General features: G+C 37.4%; 1 protein-coding gene across 1 annotated transcript in view; it reads left to right on the plus strand.

Moving 5' to 3' along the window:
• LOC145694832 (phospholipase B1, membrane-associated-like) overlaps positions 1–22206 on the plus strand; it is a 136001-nt gene that overhangs the window by 60780 nt on the left and 53015 nt on the right. Inside the window, exons 3-4 of the mRNA XM_081771500.1 lie at positions 1688–1919; positions 3170–3396. Coding sequence (XP_081627626.1) covers positions 1688–1919; positions 3170–3396 — 459 coding nt within the window. The remainder of the gene's footprint in view (positions 1–1687; positions 1920–3169; positions 3397–22206) is intronic.

Below are 22206 nucleotides of genomic sequence, written 5' to 3' on the forward strand. Positions count from 1 at the left end.
TTGGAACCTGATATGAAATCAGTTTTCTCCTGAATTTCAAATCTATTTGCTATTTCGCATTCAGATGTCTATTATACTACTGAAACTTTGTTGCAGTATGGGAATAAATTTTACTTTTCATAAAAAAAAAGTACAAATAAAAAGCAGTATATTTAGAACAGTTTCCTCACCATCTTTGATATATTGTCCCTGGTGCATTGTTTCTTTCTTAAGTGGTATCTCCAATAGGCCTAATCCATTTGTATTTGCCAATGTCAATTTTCTTAATGAATTTTTAATTCTTTCACTTCACAATTTTCTTCATATTTTTCAAAATGTTCTTTTGAACTAAGAGCTTTTCAATTGTTTGCTTGGTTCTTTATTCTTATGTATGTTTCAAGGCCAACAAAATGTACGAATATTAAAACTTACGGTTCACATTTATCCTCTTTCCTTTGCGGATAAGTTTCCCATGACATTCATGAACATATTTGTTGCATACTTTGATTATGTATAAAAACTTCCTTTCATGGAAATATCAGTCCTCCTTTTGATATTAATTTTGTTCGGGTGGATAAGCAGTAACTGAAGAGGTTCTTTAAGAGAGAGCAAGGGATATTTGATTTAAAGTTTGAAAGTTATCTGTCCATCTGTAAATTCAAGATTTCGTTCTTCAAGGTTATGTGTATTAAATGAATACGTTTGACCTTCATTCTCATTTTCATCTTCTGATAAAATACGCATCAACAAATGTAGTGCTGTACATAATTCAGCACGCAATGCGGAGTTTTTCAAGTACATATCTTCAATTAATAAAGATGTTACTGTTTTCTACTGCGTAGTAGATTCTTTAATGCCTCCTACATTTTTTGCGGTGGGTAAACAAAGCAGCAAAATTCTTTCCCACTATATACCTTCTTAGTTGGTACTTAAATTCCAGAAAATTCAAAATGTCATGAACTCTAAGTAATCTTTATTTAATTTCCTTCTTAAGAGAAACTGTGCTCCAAATTTTTCATTTACAAATTTGAAAAAAGAACATAAAAATTTGCAGTTTACTTGAAATCAGAACTCAAAAGCTGTTTGTGTTTATCTCCATGTGCTACCATATCTCTCATACATCTACACTGAGAAATATCTGTTCTCCGGACAGCGGTATATTGTACAAATATACGGTACCCTTTTGTTTACTACAGAAATCAGTACGGAGCATACGATATCCGTATGCTACATAGGCACTGCCGTTGCAAGATGTCTGACATCTAACATTTTTCCGTATATCACATGCATATAGGTATGTTACATTCAGCTATATGTTATATACGTCCATTTGTATGTGAAATCCTGACCTCCTATTTTGTTTCATACGGAAAGTACGTAAAGACGGAACACTTATACGAAAAGTATTATAAAACATGCGTTTTCAGTTATACGTCTGCTCTACTTTAAATAAAAAAATACAGGAATTACGCATGTAAACCTACCTTTTTAAGTACGCCACCAACATTTTCTCTCAGTGTAAATATGAGAAAAAAAACTTGTGTTGCATTATTAAGCTTCGTATTCTTTTTATGGCCCCTGTATAAACGAAATAACGTAAAACAGGCTTATAACGTAAATTAGCGTAAAATAGAGCTGTATGTACAATATTTAGAATTTAATAAAATTACAATAATAAAACGTAATAATCGATTTATGTATCTTTTAGAATGTGATAAGAAACAGGAGCAGATTTCAACGGCGGATTCCTTCATCCTATTTGTTCCCATGTAAAATTACAAAATCCAACGAAACACCAACAAGTGTTCATCGGCTTCGTCCCAGTGATATTAAAGTCGTAGGAGCGATTGGGGATAGCCTGGTTGCTGGAAATGGAGCTCTTGGGCTAATATTTCCATTTTCTAACATGTTTGAACATACAGGTGTCTCATTTGCTGCAGGTAAGTTTCTGGATATTTTGCGAAGTGCAATAATTGTTATATGAAACGTTCAGTGCACAACACATATTTCTTACTTAAGAACTTTTATATAAAGCTCTTTTCAGAGCTCAAAAGATTCATGTTCAGATATTCTAAATAGATTTTATAAATTAGAAAACAATGTTAACTTTTTCGTGTACTTAAGACTACAATATAAGTTTTATGTCTTTTTTTCACTACTTTGATAAGTGAAGTTGATTCTCTTGTACTCCATATATAACTACGTTTCCATAATAAATAGGTAATACTTAATGATTAATTTCAGCTGCAAACATTTTATGCTTTCTACGCTATAGACCACTTCAAAATGTAATTGTAATAATTTCTAGACAGCTTCTGATCAGCAGATAGTCAGAAATGCATGCATCATTTCAAAGTGGCTTGGAATTATAAAAACCGTAGAAATATATTCCGCTCGTTTGACCATTCGCAGTTAAGTTTCCTTACTTTATAAACATAGAAAGTATACTAAACAGACAGAAACGTTAGGTTAGCCAATTGCCAACGTTTGCTCTATGTTGTAATTGGTTGCTTTGTCGAGTATTTGCCAAATTGCGTAAAAGGCGCATTACGTATTGGTTTGCGTTAACACAACGTAAAATTTGAGATTTAGTTTTCAATATTCCGTATAGAAGTTAGGATGACATTTTGCATTTTTTGCGTTGTATTACGTTGCTATACGTAGAACTTTACGAAGACGTGTACGAAATGTGGCCTTAACTCAATTATCAACTACGAAAGAAGTAACATTATGATCGAGAGTGTCTGGTCGGAACAGTTGCATAAATAACGGCAAACATTTGGCTGGCCGACATATATTTTAAATTATATTTTAATTGTGTAGTTTTCAACTTTATTTTTTCAGCTACCAATTATCAACCATGTCGACCATTAGCTTAAGTAAAGCCCACCAAGGGCCTCATTTCATAACGTCTTATCAAAATTTACATTTCGAAATGCAACGCAAATAATGCAATAAGTAATTATGATTACATGTCTAGTATCGCAAAGTAAAACGGAAATTTTGAATTGCATTTGAAACAAATCGATACGAAATGAGGCTCTAAGAGTGCTGCTACAGTACGAGATTGAGCAACCCATTTCTATTAATTGAAGTAGCAGTCCACCTCCCTTGCTGTGGACGCTCCAAAACTATGTGGTCATTACATAAATCCAGCCATACTAAAGATAAAATATTTTATAATTTTCAGGTGGAGCGAAAACATGGAGAGAATACTTGACTCTTCCTAATATATTAAAAGAGTTTAACCCCGATCTTGTGGGATATTCAACAGATTCTGAATGGGTTATTGATAACGTTCGAGGTTTGAATGCAGCTAAATCTGTCACGGATAATAGAGATACAATAAAGGAAGCCAAAATCATAATTCACAGGATCAAAAATAATCCTAAAATTGACTTTTATAATGACTGGAAGGTACGTACTAGTAATCTTTTTTTTTTTTTTTTTTTTTTTTTTTTTTAAGTAATTCATGATCTACAAGAAAGACTCGCTTACAAAGGTACTATATTCTAAGCTCAAAATTTTACCTGCTTTGTAATAAGTAGACAGTAATACCTAAAGAAAAATCTGTATCTCATTGCACAAAATGTGTAAGCTTTACAATTGTGCAACGCCAATGTGTCACTTTAACAACCAACATCGCAATGCAATCAAATCTACATCAAACCAAAATACAACATCCCTCAGCATTTTTTAAAAAAATAAACATATATTAACTAAAGTTGAAGAAGGAAAGCAATCCTCTTAAACTCCTCTTCTAATTCTTTTTCACTGTGAGTACCTTTTCTATTTGACTTTTATTTGTTTGTTTATATACAGGTTCTTTTTTTAATTCATTTTGGGTACTTTTGGGGAGCACTGTGGCCCAGTGTTGGAGCGCTTACTTTTGGTATGTAGGGATCGTGGTTCTATGTAGAGATCCTGGGCCAAGTAAGTTTGTGGTGGACAACATCGTGTTAGTGGAGTTTCTCGGGATTGTCCCGTTTCCTCCCACATACCCATTCTCATTCCAATTCTACCATCATCATTCATTTGCCTTATTCATCCGCGTCCTTTAGCGTAAAGGGCATGATGGTGGGACGTTAAACTGAAAGATTTCATTTCATCTTTTGATCTTTTGTTTCAATTAGAACTTTCTCCAAGACTTCCTTCAAATTGTCCAAAACTTTGTCGAAAAGGTGTAACAGCTTTTTCCTCATTCATACCAGGCAAATGGCGGGATGATACCTAACATAAAGGATCCAGGAAGCTTCCTTCCTTCTCGATTCCTTTCTTTCCTCATCTTTGCCCGGAGCAATCTTAATACTACAGATGCAAGTAATGCCCAGAACAGGGCCGTAACTTGTGGGGGCAACTTCCCCCAAGGGAAGCTCTCCGCCGTTTGAGGGGGGCCAACTTTAAGCCAAATTTTCTTATTCCATATTCGATACGAACATGAAATGATAAATGAAGCATCAAACAGGTTCACTTCATTACATAGTCAAAACAGCACACAAAAGGTAATTAAAACGAAAATGAGTCGTGAGCCCATTTCAGTAAACAAAAATGTCTACTATTAGGGTACCTAGAAATAATATTTATTCGTATGACTTTGAGATTTGTCAATATTGTCCCCTTAATTAATTTATGTATGGAACGGGTCCAGGAGCATAACTAACGGGGGTCAATAAAGAGTAAGAGAAAGATGGAAAGAGGGGGCCCAAGAATTAGAAAAACAACTTTTTTAGGGGGCCAAATACGCGTATTAATGCTTGCCTCCAGCCCCAGAAAAATCTAAGTTATGGCGCTGGCCCCCTAAAATATGTAGGCCAGCAGCGGCTGGTAGTATATGTTGCATGGTTGTGCAACCGGATATTTTTTTTTAATACTAAAAATATTTTTAAGTATTAAAGTAGTGTATCAGTAAAAAATAAAGCTTTGCTCTTCAACGCAAAATAGTATTGATGCATTTCTGAAAAAAGTCAATTAACAAAACGGAAAGAAAGAGAGAGATTTACATTTCCAGTGGCAGCGAACGTTGCCACTGGAAGCAGTAACATTAAGCATATGGCAGCGAGCTCCTATCTCTTAACATGGGCAAGTGGATTTATTCTTGCATCGCTCCTATCTTCCCGTATTGCTCTCTTGCGGTTGCACTTTCTTCCGCAACTGGTCAGCTTCTGTAATAGTTACGAATTCCTCCGCTTAGCAGCCTCAATTGATAGGATGAGGGAAATACAGACGCTTGGAAAAAAGAAGTTATTCACAAAACATAAACTCGCAAAGAACAAATATGTCTGGTGGTAGCAGGGACGGATCCAGGCTGAAAGTTTGGGGCCGGTCGTTCGAAGTCAATAGATTTTCCTTAACATTTATAATACAAAGGTGAAAATTCTTGGGATAAGTTTTATTTAAAAAAAAAAAATTATTGCGGGGGGGGGGTCGATCGAGTCTCGAAGAAGAAAATGTCTTACTATTGGTCTAATTCCTAGCTCTGTGTCTTTCGTGCACATGATTCCGTGTTCGATTTCCGGTGGAGAACATATTAATATCAAATCATTCACTTCCAATACTCATCTGTCTTCCTTAGCCTAATTTGCTGGAATGTTAAAGCATTTTTTTTTCATTTTCGAAGGAAAACATCTTAGATTTCATGCTTCTTTACAGACAAAAATACATGGTTTCTGAAAATGGACTTTTGTACCGTATATTTATACAAAGAAATGCTAACAAAATGCATATTGTCGGAGGAGAGAGGTGTTTCTGGACCCTAAAGAAAATAAAACGGAAAATATTTGCGGTAGCGATGCTTTCTTTTCAGAGAAACTTGGCGAGCAGCATTTCAGATTTCAATAAAGTCATAGAAAAATTTGAAGCCCAAAAGATCAAAGAAAGACCTTCCATTCTAAAATAATGCATAGTTTATATAATTAAATAATTTTGTTTAACTGCGTGCATGCAATTTTCTTGCTTTTTTTCTTCTTTTCGGATTAATGCCATCATTCATGGCTTACAGCACATACTATATATTTGATTTATCTCTTGTTCAATAACATGAGTGTAGAGGTTTTGTATATAAATAATGTATAAACGTATATTGATAGTGGTTGTTTGAAAAAAAGGAAATAGCTTATATATTAAATCAATATTAGAGATATAATTTAATCAATAATATACAAATAGAGCTTAAAAGACTTTCCCCTTCATATTTCCTAAATATTTTTTGGAGGGGAACACTTGCGCGTACTTACATACCTTTGATATTGCAATATTGCAACCGGTGCTTGTGTAGACCACGGTCCGCTACTGATGTAGGCTACAAATAAATAAATAAATTCGTCAAGTTCATCCGGTAAAAGTCTATAGCAAGTGAAGAAAAATTTGATAGATGACCTTCTGTTCCTTTCTGTAACAACCTTTCACCGATTATTCGTAGTAAGTGGACATTGTATCTCATACCTTCGCTGTACAAAACAAGTGAGTTTCGTTTCATTGTGTAAAACTACAGTAGACTTCCGAACTATGTGAACTCTATACTCAAAATTGAAGTAATACATCTATAACTATTGATTACAATAGAGGAAAAGCATCAAAGATAGAACCTGTTGCTCGGACGCTGAATCCTTATCAAAAACCTATTACTCCCTATCTCGTACTGTTTTTCCTCTATGGAGATTAATAATGACATGACTTTTATTACTTACGGTTGCAATACAGGAACAGAATCAGAGAGGAAACGTATTCTTGTGGTACTAAATTCATATCAAAAACTGCTTGTCCAATGGTAGTTCTAGAAGGTAAAAACTGTGGGGAGGGACAGCCAGAACCCAGGCTGTGATAGATATATCATGAGTTCACTGAATTTTCAAAATTATATAAATAATAGAGTAAATTATTTTTGTTACCAAAAAAACTGGAGGATCCTAGGCTGCCCGGCTCCGTACTAGATCCGTCAACGTGCTTGCCGCAAAATAGTTCCATTTTATTAATTATGCGATTATGCTGTATTTGAAAATCGCAAATGTCTACCACTACCGTTTTGGAGAAATAGATAAAATTCGATATGAAACGCATTCTTTGGACGCAGAATCTGTGTCAAGAAAACTGCAAACTGTTCTTCAATATATCTTACGTTTTCCCTTGATGCAAATAAGCATTGAAACCGGAAGTAGTAGTAAGTTTAAAACTTCTTCCGGTTTTTATAGTCTTCGGGGCTGGTGATGGTATATTCTCTTGAAACGCTGAACAGATAAAAAAATAGAACTTTTTGATGTCTTTTACAGTTGTTGTTCTATGGCGACTAGGGATGGTACCACACGTCTCGAATTATCGAGACGGCACCGAGACGGACTTTTATATACCGAGACGAGACTTAGGTCAGTCTCGAAAGTCTCCGTATCGTCTCGAATATTGATAAAAATTAAAATTGCCTTCACCCAAAATTTCTTTCTTCGCAGTGTTAGATAATATGGGAACGGTTAACTGATGTACAGTCCCGTATTTATGGGCTGTCTATCAGGCTCAAGGCCCACCGGAAATAAATTTGTGATCATCTTTTCGTACTGCACGTACTGTACAGCACAAATATGTTTTACCCGTTCCTCAAGAATCTCCCGAAACAAAATCTAGTGCTGACATATATAGATAGATAGATAGATAGATAGATAGATAGATAATATAAATAAAATAGAGTTTGTGTGTTTGTCTGTCCGTCTATATGTGTGTCTGTGTGAGGTCTGGGGACCAGACGAGTGGACCGAGAGTTGCCAAATTTTGGTCATGGATACCTTGGTCCAGGTTCCAGATCAAGATGAACCGTTTCTTTTTATAATTCAAACCAGAGGGTCTCAGAGGGGGGAGCTTTTACCTGGACATGTAAAAGTAGTAGAAAATGACCCATATTAGTATCAAATTTATAGTTTTCGCGGTCGCTGAGATCAATGGTGAAACTCCGATCCCATTAACCTCCAAATTCACCCCATTCGGCTGCGGGCCGGAGTTCACCTAGGAAGAGGGGCTACCGGGACATGTAAAAACATTTAAAAATGACCGATATTAGTGTCATATCCATTATCCGATATTATCTATCCGATATTAGTGCCATATTTTTGTGGTCGCTGAGATAAATGGTGACATTTGCAATAGCGATGACTTCCAAATTCAGCTACCAATGTATGCGGGCCGGGGGACACCGGGGGGATACCGAGACATGTAAAAATAAATAATCCAAAACGACCAATATCTGTGTCAAATTCATAGTTTTGGCGGTCGCTGAGATGAATGGTGATACTCCCACAAACGTTCAGTTCCAAATACAGCCCCCATCGGCTGGGAACCAGGAGGTCTCAGGGGACGTTTACCGGGATACGTAAAAGTAGTAGAAAATGACCGATATTAGTATCGAATTCATAGTTTTCGCGATCGCATTAACTTCCAAATTCATCCCATTTGGCTTCGGGTCCAGGGTCACCGGGGAAATACCGAGACATGTAAAAATAATCCAAAATGGCAGATATTAGTGTCAAATTCATAGTTTTTGTGAAAACTTGCCAGCATTTTGCTTCTTCTTCTTCTTTTTTTTTTAACATTTTCAATGTTCACGCACAAATTACAGTCTTTCAAACTATGCATTGTTTATGACAAAGAAGTTAATCAACATAGGTTTATGACATAGAATACTGCACAGTACATGCTTACACAACATGTGGAAGCAAATTATATCTACAAATTTCAGCAGTTTATTTTTGAAAAAAAAAAAAAAAACATTCATAGTTTTTAATTTGGGTATATTTAATGGCTCTGTACCAACTACAAATTATAAGTTCGATACGATAATAACAATAATTTTTGCTGCTCGCTTTTTCTTGACATTTTCATGTTCCCACTATTAGCATACGATTACCAAAGAAAATATATTCTTTCCTACAAGAAGGAACGCATGGAGTCACCATGGAGTGAAAAAAGACAATAATTTATCTAATGAACTAAACACAAATTACTAGTTTTGTGGCACATTAGTTGACTTATTAAGGCCTATAATAATAGTTCTGAAAGAAAAGACACTTGCAATCAGAATTAAACTATATAAAATTGAACTTCAAAAATATGAAGGTATAATTGTGTTTGGAGCAATGAAACTAAATATGGTGTTAGGTAAATTTATACAGTATATTAGTTCACTCCAGTGTTGGGCAAATTTCAATTGAATTAACAATTAACAATTAATTTGTAAATTTAATTGTTAATTGCAATTAACAATTGAAATAAGTAATGGTTAATTGTTAATTGCAGTTGGCCATTAAAAAAGGAGAATCAATTGCAATTGATCAATTGATTGAAAGTAATTGCAGTGGAAAGTAATTGCAATTGAATTCTGTAATTCAATTGCAATTGAAATTAATTGGCAATTGATTCAATTGCAATTGATTTCCACAGCAATTACTTTCAATTGATTGATCAATTGCAATTGATTTTCACTGATTAATTTTCAACACTGTAGTTCAGAGAGGGCGTGGGGCAATGAAAACTTTAGCCACGACCAATTGACTCACCACCCGTCGTGACCCACGACCCACCGTGACCCACTCTGACCCACCACCCACCATAAATAACTCTTACCCACTGTGACCCACAGACCCGCCAAAACCCATTGTCATCAACTCTGACCCATGATTCACGCCCTCTTCTCTACTGACTAAAGAGTTTAAACTTGTAATAAAACAAGCCTATAAAATTATCACTCATCGGAGTTTGAATTTCTACGATCAATCGCTCAAGCATCGCACTAATACAATAACAGCGGATCTGACCTTTCTAATATAAATAAAATAGTTTGTTCGTGTGTCTGTGTGTCTATCTTTGTGCGGCCTGTGGACGGGACGAGTGGACCGAAAGTTTTCAAAATTTGGTCACGGGTAGCTTGGTCTAGGCCCCAGACCAAGACGAAGAGGTTTTTTTTTTTTTTTTTTAATTCCTTACTATGGGGTCTCCAGGAGACGTTTACCGGGACCGGCCTGGGGACCAGACAAGTCGACCGAGAGTTACCAAATTTTGGTCAAAGATACATTGGTCCAGGTTTCACACCAAGGCAAAGCTTTTTCGAAAAAATTCGAACCAGGGGGTCTCAGGGGGGCGTTTACCGGGACATGTAAAAGTAGTAGAAAATGACCGATATCAGTGTCGATTTCATAGTTTTCGCGGTCGCTGAGATCAATGGTGAAACTCCGATCGCATTAACTTTCAAATTCACCGTATTCTGCTACGGGCCGTGGGTCAATGGGGGGGAGGGGGGAAATACCGAAACGTACAAGTAATCAAAAATGACCGATATTAGTGTCAAATCCATAGTTTTCGCGGTTGCTGATATCAATGGTGACACTACCATTAGCGATGACTTTCAAATTCATCCACCGTTGTATGCGGGCCTTGGGTCACCAGAGGGGGGAATTCCGAGACATGTAAAAAAATAATCGAAAATGACCGATATTAATGTCAAATTCATAATTTTCGGGGTAGCTGAGCTCATTGGTGAAACTCAAGACAGCGTTTACTTTCACATTTAGCCCCCATCAGATAAGAAACGGGGGCATTATGAAGGGGATCACGAGACATGTAAAAATAATCCACAATGACCGATGTCAATTCCGTAGTTTTCGCGGTGGCTGAGATTAATGGTGATACTTTCATTAGCGATGATTTTCAAATTTAGCCAGCATTGTATGCGGGCCGGGAGTCACCGGGGGTGGGGAATTGCGAGACATGTAAAACTAATGGAAAGTGACCGATATTAGTGTCAAATCCATAGTTTTAGCTGTCGCTGAGATGAATGGTGATACTTCCACTGGCGTTGACTTCCAAATACAGCCCCCATCGGCTGCAGACCAGAGGCATTGTTTTTTTCAAAATTGGAACCAGAGGATTATAGGGATTTTTACAGGCATATGTAAAAAGTAGTAGAAAAGGGCAGATGTTAGTGTCACATTCATAGTTTTCGTGGTATTAGTTGGGGGTTGGTGGGGGCCAGAGGAGATTGTTTCACAATACGAACGAAGGGGGTCTGAGGGGGTGTTCACCGGGACATGTAAAAGTAGTAGAATTTGTGTCGAATCCATATTTATCGGGGTTGCTCAGACGTATAGTGACACCCCCGATAGTGTTTACGTTCAAATTCAGCCCCATCGGCCTTCCCAATGAAAGCACATGTACGTTGTTGGATATATATTCACACAAAATATATCCAATGTTAGAAATGTTTCTTAATTGTTCTCCCGTTGTTCAATTTGTTTACATTGATATTTTATCTGATCCGTGCGAAGAACGGGTATAACAGCTAGTACGAAATGGTAAAGTGTTTGTTATGGACCAAATTACAATGAATTCAATTATATATAAATAGATAATTATTATAATTATAACTAATAAATATTTCCTTGTTGAATCATAGAGCTCCTCCGTGGCTAAGCGGTTAGCGTACGCGCCTTTGGCGTGGAAAACCCGGGTTCGATTCCCTGCGGGAGCTCATGTGGTTCGGATTCCACGTTAATCAGTAGGTCCATGTCTCATATAGCCTCGCTGCTGACCGGGACGTTAAACCCCAAAAGCAACTCAAAATCAAATCAACTTGTTGAATTATACATATTTTTCAGTGGAATAATGAATACAATTTAAAAGTCCCAAATCAACGTAAAGTAGACCAACTTAAAGGAAAAATGTATAAAATTTTCCATATAATTAAGCTTACAAACTTAAAATTTCCATGTAATTAAGCTAAATTACCATTTTTGTGTCGTTTTGTGCGCCTATTTCCTCGTTTTCTGCGTCACCGGAAATGGGTCAACGTTATCCTACAAATATGGCGGAACAAGTTAATGTTGTTCCGTCAGGAACGATTTCGAGGTCGTTTCCTTCACATCGTCTTGTGCGTGTTTTCTACCGTTTTGTAAGCCTATTTCCACGTTTTGTGAATCAATGGTAGTGGGTCAAAATGGGCATTCAATGTGGGAAGAAAACTGATCCACTCTCCCACCAGTATCGAATTTCAAGGTCGCTTTTTTCGCATTGTTTAGTGCATATTTATACCGTTTCTGCGCATACTTTCACGTTTTGTAGGCCAACGAAAGTGGGTCAAAGGTGACCTACAAATATGGCAGAGAAAGACATATTCATTCCACTTTCAAGGTCCATTTTGACCCTCTTCCACTGATGCACAAAGCGACACAAATCATGTATAAAAAGTGTGAAGGAAACGACCTCATTTGATGGTGACGGAACAGCATTAAGTTATTCCGCTATACTTGTAGGCCATTTTGACCCATTTTTGTTGTCGCACTAAAGTGGAAATAGAAGCACTAAAGTGGAAATAGGAGCACAAAACGGTACAAAGCAGGCACTATACGATGCGAAAGAAACGACCCCCCAAATTCGATAGTGGCGGAACAATGGCTCTAGTTTCTCGGACCATTTTGACGCATTTCTGGTGATGCTCAAAACGTGGAAGTAGGCGAACAGAACGGTACAAAATACACACTAAACGATGCGAAAGAACCAACCCCGAAATTCGATAGTGGCGGAATAGTGAGCCATTTAACTCCCACTTTAAAGGCCCGTTTAACTCACTTCCGGTGACTACAAGACGAGGAAGTAGGCACAGAAAACTTTTTAAAAAATAATCACTAAACGATGCGAAAGAAACGACCTAGAAATTTGATAGTGTCGGAACAATGGGTCATTTTGGTCACACTTTGGACGTCCATTTTCACACACTTCTGGTGACGCGCAAAACGTGGAAATAAGAGCACGAAACGGCACGAAACATTCACTACTCGACGCGAAAGGAAGGACCACGAAATTCGGTAGGTATAGTGGTGGAGCAGTGGGTCATTTTCGTCCCACCTTCGAGGCCCATTTTGATCGTCTTCCAGTGACGCACAAAACGTCGAAATACGCGCACAAAAGGGTATGCAATGTGAAATTAACGACCTCGAAATTCCATAGTAGCGGAACTCTTGGTCATTTTCGTCCCATCTTGGAAGCCCATTTTGACCCACTTACGGTGACGCACAAAACGTGGAAATAAGGGCACGAAAATCCACTAGTCGATGCAAAAGGAAGGATATCGAAATTCAATAGTGGTGAAACTCTTGGTCATTTTCATCCCACCTTCGAGGCCCATTTTGACCATCTTCCAGTGACGTACAAAACGTCGAAATAGGCGCACAAAAGGGTACGCGATGTAAAATTAACGACCTCGAAATTCGATAGTGGCGGAACAGTGTGTCATTTTCGTCCTACCTTGGAAGCCCATTTTGACCCATTTCTGGTGACGCACGAAACGTGGAAATGGGGGCACGAAACAGCACGAAAATTCAGTAGTCGATGCGAAAGGAAGGATATCGAAATTCGGTAGTGGCGGAGCAGTGGGTCATTTTCGTCCCACCTTCGAGGCCCATTTTAACCGTCTTCCAGTGACGCACAAAACGTCGAAATAGACGTACAAAAGGGTACGCGATGTGAAATTAACAACCTCGAGATTTAATAGTGGCGGAACTCTCGGTCATTTTCGTCCCATCTTGGAAGCCCATTTTGACCCACTTTCGGTGACGCACTAAACGTGGAAATAAGGGCACGAAACGGCACGAAAATCCACTAGTCGATGCAAAAGGAAGGATATCGAAATTCAATAGTGGCGAAACTCTTGGTCATTTTCATCCCACCTTCGAGCCCATTTTGACCATCTTCCAGTGACGTACAAAACGTCGAAATAGGCGCACAAAAGGGTACGCGATGTAAAATTAACAACCTCGAAATTCGATAGTGGCGGAACAGTGTGTCATTTTCGTCCTACCTTGGAAGCCCATTTTGACCCATTTCTGGTGACGCACGAAACGTGGAAATGGGGGCACGAAACAGCACGAAAATTCAGTAGTCGATGCGAAAGGAAGGATATCGAAATTCGGTAGTGGCGGAGCAGTGGGTCATTTTCGTCCCACCTTCGAGGCCCATTTTGACCGTCTTCCAGTGACGCACAAAACGTCGAAATAGACGTACAAAAGGGTACGCGATGTGAAATAAACGACCTCGAGATTTAATAGTGGCGGAACTCTTGATCGTTTTCGTCCCACCTTGGGGACTCATTTTAACCCACTTCCCACGACGTACAAAACGGAAGTAGACGCACAAAATGGCACAAAACGATGTGAAGGAAACAATCTCGAAATTCATTGGTGGCAGAAGAGCAATAACTTGTTCCGCCATATTTGTAGGCCCATTTTGACCCACTTCCGGTGATGCACAAAATGTGGGAATAGGCGCATAAAGCGACACAAAACACGCACAAAAGATGCAGAACAAAGTACCTTGAAATTCGTTGGTGGCGGAACAAGTTAATGACGCCGTGAGCACCAATATAAGTATATACTGTAGTTCTTACCAGTTGGCGCGGTGGGTCAGTGGTAGAGCGTTCACCTCCGGTGCTTGAGGTCCCTGGTTCGATCCCAGCTCGCGCAGTTTGTACTTTGTGGTGGACAAACACCGTGCTCGTGGATTTTCTCGGGGTTCTCCCGTTTCCTCCCACTTTCTTCATTTCATTCATTTCCTATCATCACCGTCTCCTTTTGCCTATCCGGCATAAACGTGAGATGTAAAACTAAAGATTTCTTATCATTTTTTGTAGTTCTTACCATCAAGGCTGAGAACTGCACGGTCCAATTTTTTAGCCAAAGTAGAAGCCCAACCGGAATAGTGATGTCAACCGACTCGGCTTGGTTCAACTGAGCGTACAGCTTGAGCTGGCTTGGTTGGGATTACCCATCGACTGGGCTCAATTGAGCCAATGGCTTGAACCGGCTCGGTAAAGACGAGTCATCGGCTCGGCTCGATTGGAGCCAATGGCTCGAACCAGCTCTGTTGAAACGAGTCCATAGGCTGGGTTCGAGTCAGCTCAACTGAGCCGATGGCTCGAACGGGCTCGGTTGGGGTAAGCAATCAGCTCAATTCGGCTCGGCTCGTGTGAGCCATCGGCTGGAGCTGGCTCGGTTGGATGAGCTGTTGGCTCGGCTTACTTCTCGGTTCGGCTCGATAAGTGAATAAGCTGTGAGCGAGCCGCTTGAGCTGTTGACAACCCTAAGCCCGGGTCGAGCAGTTTTGAACATGTTTGGCTGGAGTCCCATAACTTCTAACAATTTTTGGCTCGAGCCCGAATACTTGCTCCTCCTGAACTCAAACCAAGAACCTCGTGACCGATGTCCTTGCCTTCTGAAGATTTCTTGACGACCAAGATCGACAGTCAACTAATTTTTAGTATTCCGATACAAACCGCCTATATTCCATGTTTATACAGGTACACGGTGTTATAATGATAATTAATTATAGTAGTAGTAGTAGTATCATTGATTATTATATTGTCTATGTAGGATACTTGAAGATAGTAGTACTTGGAACTACACAAAGGATTTAGCTCGAATTGGCTCGACTCGACTGGAAACTCGATCCGAATTCGAGTCGAGTTGAGGGAAATTTGTCGAGCCGAGATCTCAAGTCGAGCTCAAAGATGTCTGCTTCGAGTCGAGTCGAGTTTTAAAGAAAACTCGCTCGAACTCGCTGGTGCCCATTCCTATTGTATGCATGACGGGCATATAGAGTTCTTTCGAGGGGGATAGAACCATAAACATAATATATTTTTAAAAATACTTAGTTTCCTGACTTTCTTCCCAGGGGGGGGGGGGAAGGGATGGTAGGTATCCAGCATTTCTTATAAGTACCTTATTTGAAATATATAAAACAGTAACAAGTGGACAACACAATACACACACATCTTCTTATCTTCAGTTTTAATTGCTGATTTCAATTACAATTAACAATTACAATTAACAATTACAAGTTTCAATTGTCAATTGCAATTAACAATTAAATGTTTCAATTGCACCCTTTGCAATTGACAATTAACAATTAAAAGTTTCAATTGCCTGGTGACCAATTAACAATTAACAATTGACGAAAATTTAATTGCAAATTTTATGATTGAATTCAATCGCAATTGAAATTAATTGTCAATTACAAATTGAAATCAATTGCAATTGATTTTCAGAGCAATTACTTTCAATTGATTGATCAATTGCAATTGATTTCAATTGATTTTGCCCAACACTGGTTCACTCCACGATCTGCCATAGCAGGGCCTAAAATTGAGTGGAGTACTCCACACTTTGTGGAACTGTAGGAAAGGAGTGTGGAACTGTAATTCTTGAAGTGTGGAGTGGTATTAATGTGAGTATCTTACTTTTCTCGGATTATGCATTTAAACGCGTTTAGTGTGTCAAACTAAATGTTACTGATTCAATACATTCATTATGCAATGGGTTACTCAATTCCATGTAACTGCCAGTATATGACATTAAGCCAGAGTTAATACGTATAGGTGTCTCTTAGATGGCAGGGAAAACCATTGCCAATTTTGAGGTGAAGGAACTTTTTAACTATATTTAGTTTTCAAACGTTTTCGGTTACATTCATATAATTTTAAAATATGCAACTAACTGCACGTTTATCTGTTATTTTAATAGGACATTACACTTTTCCGATATAATGAAATATGTTGTTTTGTAGATAAAAATTACACGATCCTTTGAATCCGTTATAGAAATATGTACTACCAGAGATAACATAATCAATAACCGCCAAAAATTTAGCCGAAGCACCGTAGACTCTCAACAACCAATCATAACCCAGGAAATATTATCCGTTCGTAAGTTTCATGGTGATGATCCGAGACTTCTGGTTACGATTTTTTTTTCTTTTTGCTGCAAGAAAACAGATAAGCAGAATAAAACGTACTTTCAGAGATACATAACAAGTCAAGTTTGCTATTAGTTCTCATTGTTAGAATTAAGTAAAATTAAATATGTAATTAATTTTTTATTTAACTCTAACAATACCAGCCTATATAGTAAAATTGATTTGATATACATGGATAAAGATAGATTTTATTCTGTCCCCCTGTTTCCTTGGAAAAAATTACGTAAGTTTGGCAAGAGCCTCGTAACATCACAAAAACACGCTCTTTCGTAAATAATTCGTGATTGCATATAATCTGTTAGCACTGACAGAAAAACGCTTATTTTCTTAAAATTGAATGTAGACTCAGTTTCTTCGCTAGCCCCAGCATTATTGAGTATTTATGTTGCAAAATTTTGGCTCTATAATTTTTGGCACGCCTTTATGCAGCGCAAATCGGGATTAGTAATTTAGAGTACATTTCTCTTTCTAATTTAGGATACTGGTACTCAAAGGAGTCTTCTGTCCTAGATCACAAAAGATGACAGACCCAAAAAAGAAAACAGAAGCGCCTCTGTTTCAAATGCCCTTGATGATGTTTCACCTGAACCTGAAGGTGCTGAACCAGGTCTACCAGCTACTGTTTCTAACCTTTCCGTTGTAGATGATGAAAGAGTGAAAAATGACGGCTCTGCTACTGCAGCAGCAATCTTTCCATCATTACATAGTTTCCAGCTACCAAACTCTCAAAAACATAAAGTGAAAGTACCAGAATGTTTACAGAAATTCGGTGAAGGAAGAAAGCGAATAAGGTGTATAATCTGTATGGAGCATTTGCATAGTGTCAAGCGCTTTAGAACTAGCAAACAGATACCACCTATTTGTACTGAAACTGGAGCAGAATGCAGACAGGCAATCATGGACAATCATATGTCGTCTCAGAATCACGAAGAAGTTCTTAAGGCTAAAACATTTTCATCGATGACATTTGAAGAGAAATGTAAAGAATTCCAACTACTAAAGAAGTTTTCAGCTCAAAATGTAGAAAAAGCGAAGAAGATTGGTGCATACATAAACACAGTGTTTAATGACGCTAAACGTGGAACATTAAGTGCATGGTCATGGCCTTCCAGACAGATGGCTTTCCTGTAAGGTCAGATGTACGCAGATTCAGGTAGCAGTGATGTTAATATACAACACACAGTGTTTGAACCCAAGTCCTCAGATTTCTTGTATCTTAATCCACCATCTCACGCCGAACTGTTAGATTGCATTGTTGAGGCAGATATAGAAAATGTACGAAAAGCCCTAAAAAAAAAAAAAAAAAAAAAAAAACGCACTAGCTATATCACTGAGAAGCGATGGTAGTGTCGACAGAATGCACTTGCACAATCATCACGTTATGGCCAATATTGTTGACGAAAAGGGTAAGAACAAGTTATTGTTCCTGGGATTTGAAGAGCCAGAAGGATGAGGCTCCGAAGCGCATGTTGCAGCGTTACGAAAATCAGTAGAAAGAGCAATGCCATAGAAAGAACTCTTTCCCAGAGTGACTTCGATAGTTACTGGTGGTGAAAACATGAATACAGGAGAACACAAAGGAATGTGGAAATTGTTAACTGATGAAAGAGTTGCTTCAGGTGAAACGTTGCCTCTGTTGAAAATTTGGTGTGCTGCCCATCGCATTAATTTATCATGGAAAGATGTCACCAAGAATGTCCAAGAAGTTTCATCTCTCATACAAGCAGCATCTTGACTGTGTGCTTTCTATCACTCTTCAGGGCAGTGAACAAAAGGTTTAACGATGGTAACTTCAGAAAATAACTTAGAAAGTTTTGCACTACCCAGAACATTTTGACGTTAGGTGGACAGAATTTTCATTCAGAATGCTCACTACTTTCCTAAACAATTGGTATCCAAGCTGCCTTTACTTGCAAACGGAAAGCCATGGATGTAATGAAGCCAATGGTCATCTGTGTAAATGGATGGAAGTAACCATTGTATTGTGACCTTTATCTTCTGTGTCTTGGGACAGACGCTCTATATGTTTTCAAGAACTGCCAGGAGAAGTTTGAGTATGATGAAATGTTTCTTTTGGACACAATAACAAATAAAAATAGAACTGTAGCACAATTGGAGAGTATGAAAGAGAAACTTCTGGTAGGTGGGTGGGAAGAAACGTTTTTAAACGAACGTGTGCAAGAGAACGTTAACGGAGAAATACAGTACTCATTACATGGTATTGAACTTCATCGTAACACACGTCGCAATAAATCCCATAACAAATAATATGTCAGTGAGAAAAAATATTTTACTGTAGTACGCTACGAAGTTCTGGATTCCATGAATAACTTTGTTAGTCAGCGTTTCCTGTATGAAGACAGTATTGTTGCTTTGGAGCCTTTGCGTGTTTTGCAAGAAGATGTAACTGATGACGCCTTAAGAGAATGCCACAAAGTTATTTGTCCTGATACAGATCTTTTGCAGTTCGCAAAGAGAGACATCATCGTGCAGTATGTTGAAAGGTCTGGACGCTAAAAGCCTTCTCATGAAAATCTGTGGATATCAGTCATTTCATGCTCTGTCAACAAATCTAGCCCGAGTTGTTGCTTCGAAACCATCTTCTACCGATGTTGAAGGACTTATAAGTGACTAACAGATAACAAACTCTCTTTGGCTCCCACTACTGTGAAAAATTACCTTCACGTTAATATAAATATGGGTCCGTTGGAAGATTTTAGCCCAACTCCTGCTGTTATGAAATGGCTGGCCAGAAAGGAAAGGTGTTTTGAAGTTGGTAGGAAGTCAAAGGAACAGCCCTGGTATAACGGTATGTTTGCCTCGGCAGAAAACAGACAGACAGCATGATGATCACGGAAAAATGACAGTGAAATTCTTATGTAAGAAAAAGTGACTTTTTTCTTCCAGTGTGACCGGTTTGCTTCCTGTATTTTATGGTTTAATACAATACGATTAAATATGTATCCTAATGTGCCTTTAATTTTGTTTGCTCTGGATGTCAAAATTTTCCTACATAATAATAATAATAATAATAATAATAATAATAATAATAATAATAATAATAATAATAATAATAATAATAATTTTTTGGTCGCAGGTAAACATGATGTACTGGACAGAACACTGATTATATGTCAAAACAATTGCTGACTAAACTAATTTTTCTATACTATACTAGCAGCGTTCACCCCGCTTCGCTGCGGTCACCCCGGAACGCAATAAACTTTGTTACTTAGATAATTTTTACTTTTTCGCTTTCAAGTGATATGATAAAAACCATAGAAGATTGCATTAAATGTTAACATTATATCGCCTGTCATTTATGTTAACCCGCCCCGCTTCGCTGCGGTCACCCCGTAAGTTTTCGCTTTCAAGTGATATGATAAAAACCATAGTAGATTGCAGTAAATGTTAACATTATATCGCCTGCCATTTATGTTAACCCGCCGAGTGACACGGTCATGCGGGTTGCATATAAATATGTTTATTTTTACCTATGATGAACTAACAAAGGATTTGTACGTTATGGACACTTGAATGGTCAATTATCTCAAGACACTGGTAATTAAAAATTAAAGTGATATGATAAAAACCATCTAGGGTCCAAATCCTAATAACCCCCCAAAAATAAAAGAAATTGGTTCAGCCGTATTAGCGTGATGAGGTAACAAAGGATTTGTGCGTTCTCTTTTATATATATAGATGAAATTTTTACCAGTGTGGAGCTGTGATTTCGTTGAATTTTAGGCCCTGTGCCATAGAGTAATCAGATTTACAGAACAAACAATTAAACGCTTAGCTTTACTTTACGAGATTACAAAAAAGAAAATAAAAGAGTTTACAAGTTCAAATTTTTGCAAGAATTTGGCTCTCAGTTTATTACACTTTTATATGTGTTTCACTTAGTACTAGTGAATAAAAACGTGTACTTCTTAATTGATGCTCAGAATATACTGGATACCGTTAAATATAATCAATAATAATGCCATATTTCTTCTCTTGAAAATTTTATATTGCTTTGTCTGATATTCGCAACTTGTATATGATCTAATGCAATAATGTTCGTTTGTAAGTGGGACAGATCATATTTCTCGTTTTACAGTATTCTAAATAGTTCTATTGCAACATAATGCAAAACTAATAACACAGAAAATCTCAGCTTTACATGTTTTCATGCGATAGCTCGGAATGCAGCTAAGTAATTTTTATCCTTGATAACCAGCTTCAAAATGTAGTAGAGAAAACTTTACCGAATTTTAGTTTAAATGTTTGAAATCTCTGAAGATACAACGTGTTCCTCCGAGAACTTCTTTATATTACCTTGTCAAGTTCCCTACTTGTTGCTAGCCTATTTCGCTTTTAAACAATATAAGTTATTCTACGTGACTGATCGTAAATTATTATAACTTGTATCCGGTGAAAGATTATCACGAGTTGAAGATCAGCCATTTCTGAATGTACGAGAATATTAATTTTCTGAATTTCGCATGTTTTAAAACACTGTTGTGTCCAATGTTAGAAAATTGACTGCCAGATGTTCTACTTTAAATAATATTTTCAGAAAGTTTAAATATCAGCTATCATTTATTTCGTAAAATTGATATTTCCTAAATTGTACGTCTATTTCGCCTTTTTGTGTTCCGAAGAACATATAATTGATAAATAAGGATGTAATGTTCACTGTTTCTCTACAAAAAGTAACTTAAAACTAATGCGGACATAGAGCACATGTTCAGCAACTTTGTTCGTGAATATTGATTATTCGCACTTGTGAAAAAAAAAAAAAAAAACTGTGCACATGTTGAGCAACAACTTCCCTAACATGTTGAAATTACACTCTTGTTCGAACTTAGCCTAAGGTTGTGGGGCATGGAAAGTTGCACACGAAAAAATAGTAATGGAAAGGTTATTTGCCTTTTGTTTTATTCATCTTACGACATGGGAAACTAACACGAAGAAAACGTAGTTCAAGGTTACAAGAGTGAAAATGTTGTTTGAATGTCATGTTTATTTTGCAATTGTCTTTTCTTTTTTTAAACTTACAATTAACGAAATAATATTAAATTTCTGTGAAATATAGTACTTCATTTCATGTTTTTACACGTGTAAGAGAACGTCAGGAAAATATTCGTTTGAAACATGACAATTACCAGTACCGTACTATTATCCTCATGAATTTTCCTCTATTCATACAGAATATAATAATGTTGTTAATCAGGATCCTGACATGACAGTGTATTCACTCTTAACTTGTAAACTAATTTTAGAATGTTACGTGATCAGTAGAAGTAAGTTTCAAGCAAATGAGTTTTGTTTTCCATTGTGAAACTATGGTAGACTTTCAAGCCCTGTGAATTCAATTTTGAAACGGGAAATAATAATAAATTTATATCATTTCTGATTTTAGTACGGAGATACAGATAGAGATGATACATTTTCTTCAGAGATTAAATC

This window comes from Thermobia domestica, chromosome 1, assembly GCF_964235325.1.
Source record: "Thermobia domestica chromosome 1, izTheDome1.hap1.1, whole genome shotgun sequence".
Lineage (NCBI taxonomy): Eukaryota > Metazoa > Arthropoda > Insecta > Zygentoma > Lepismatidae > Thermobia > Thermobia domestica.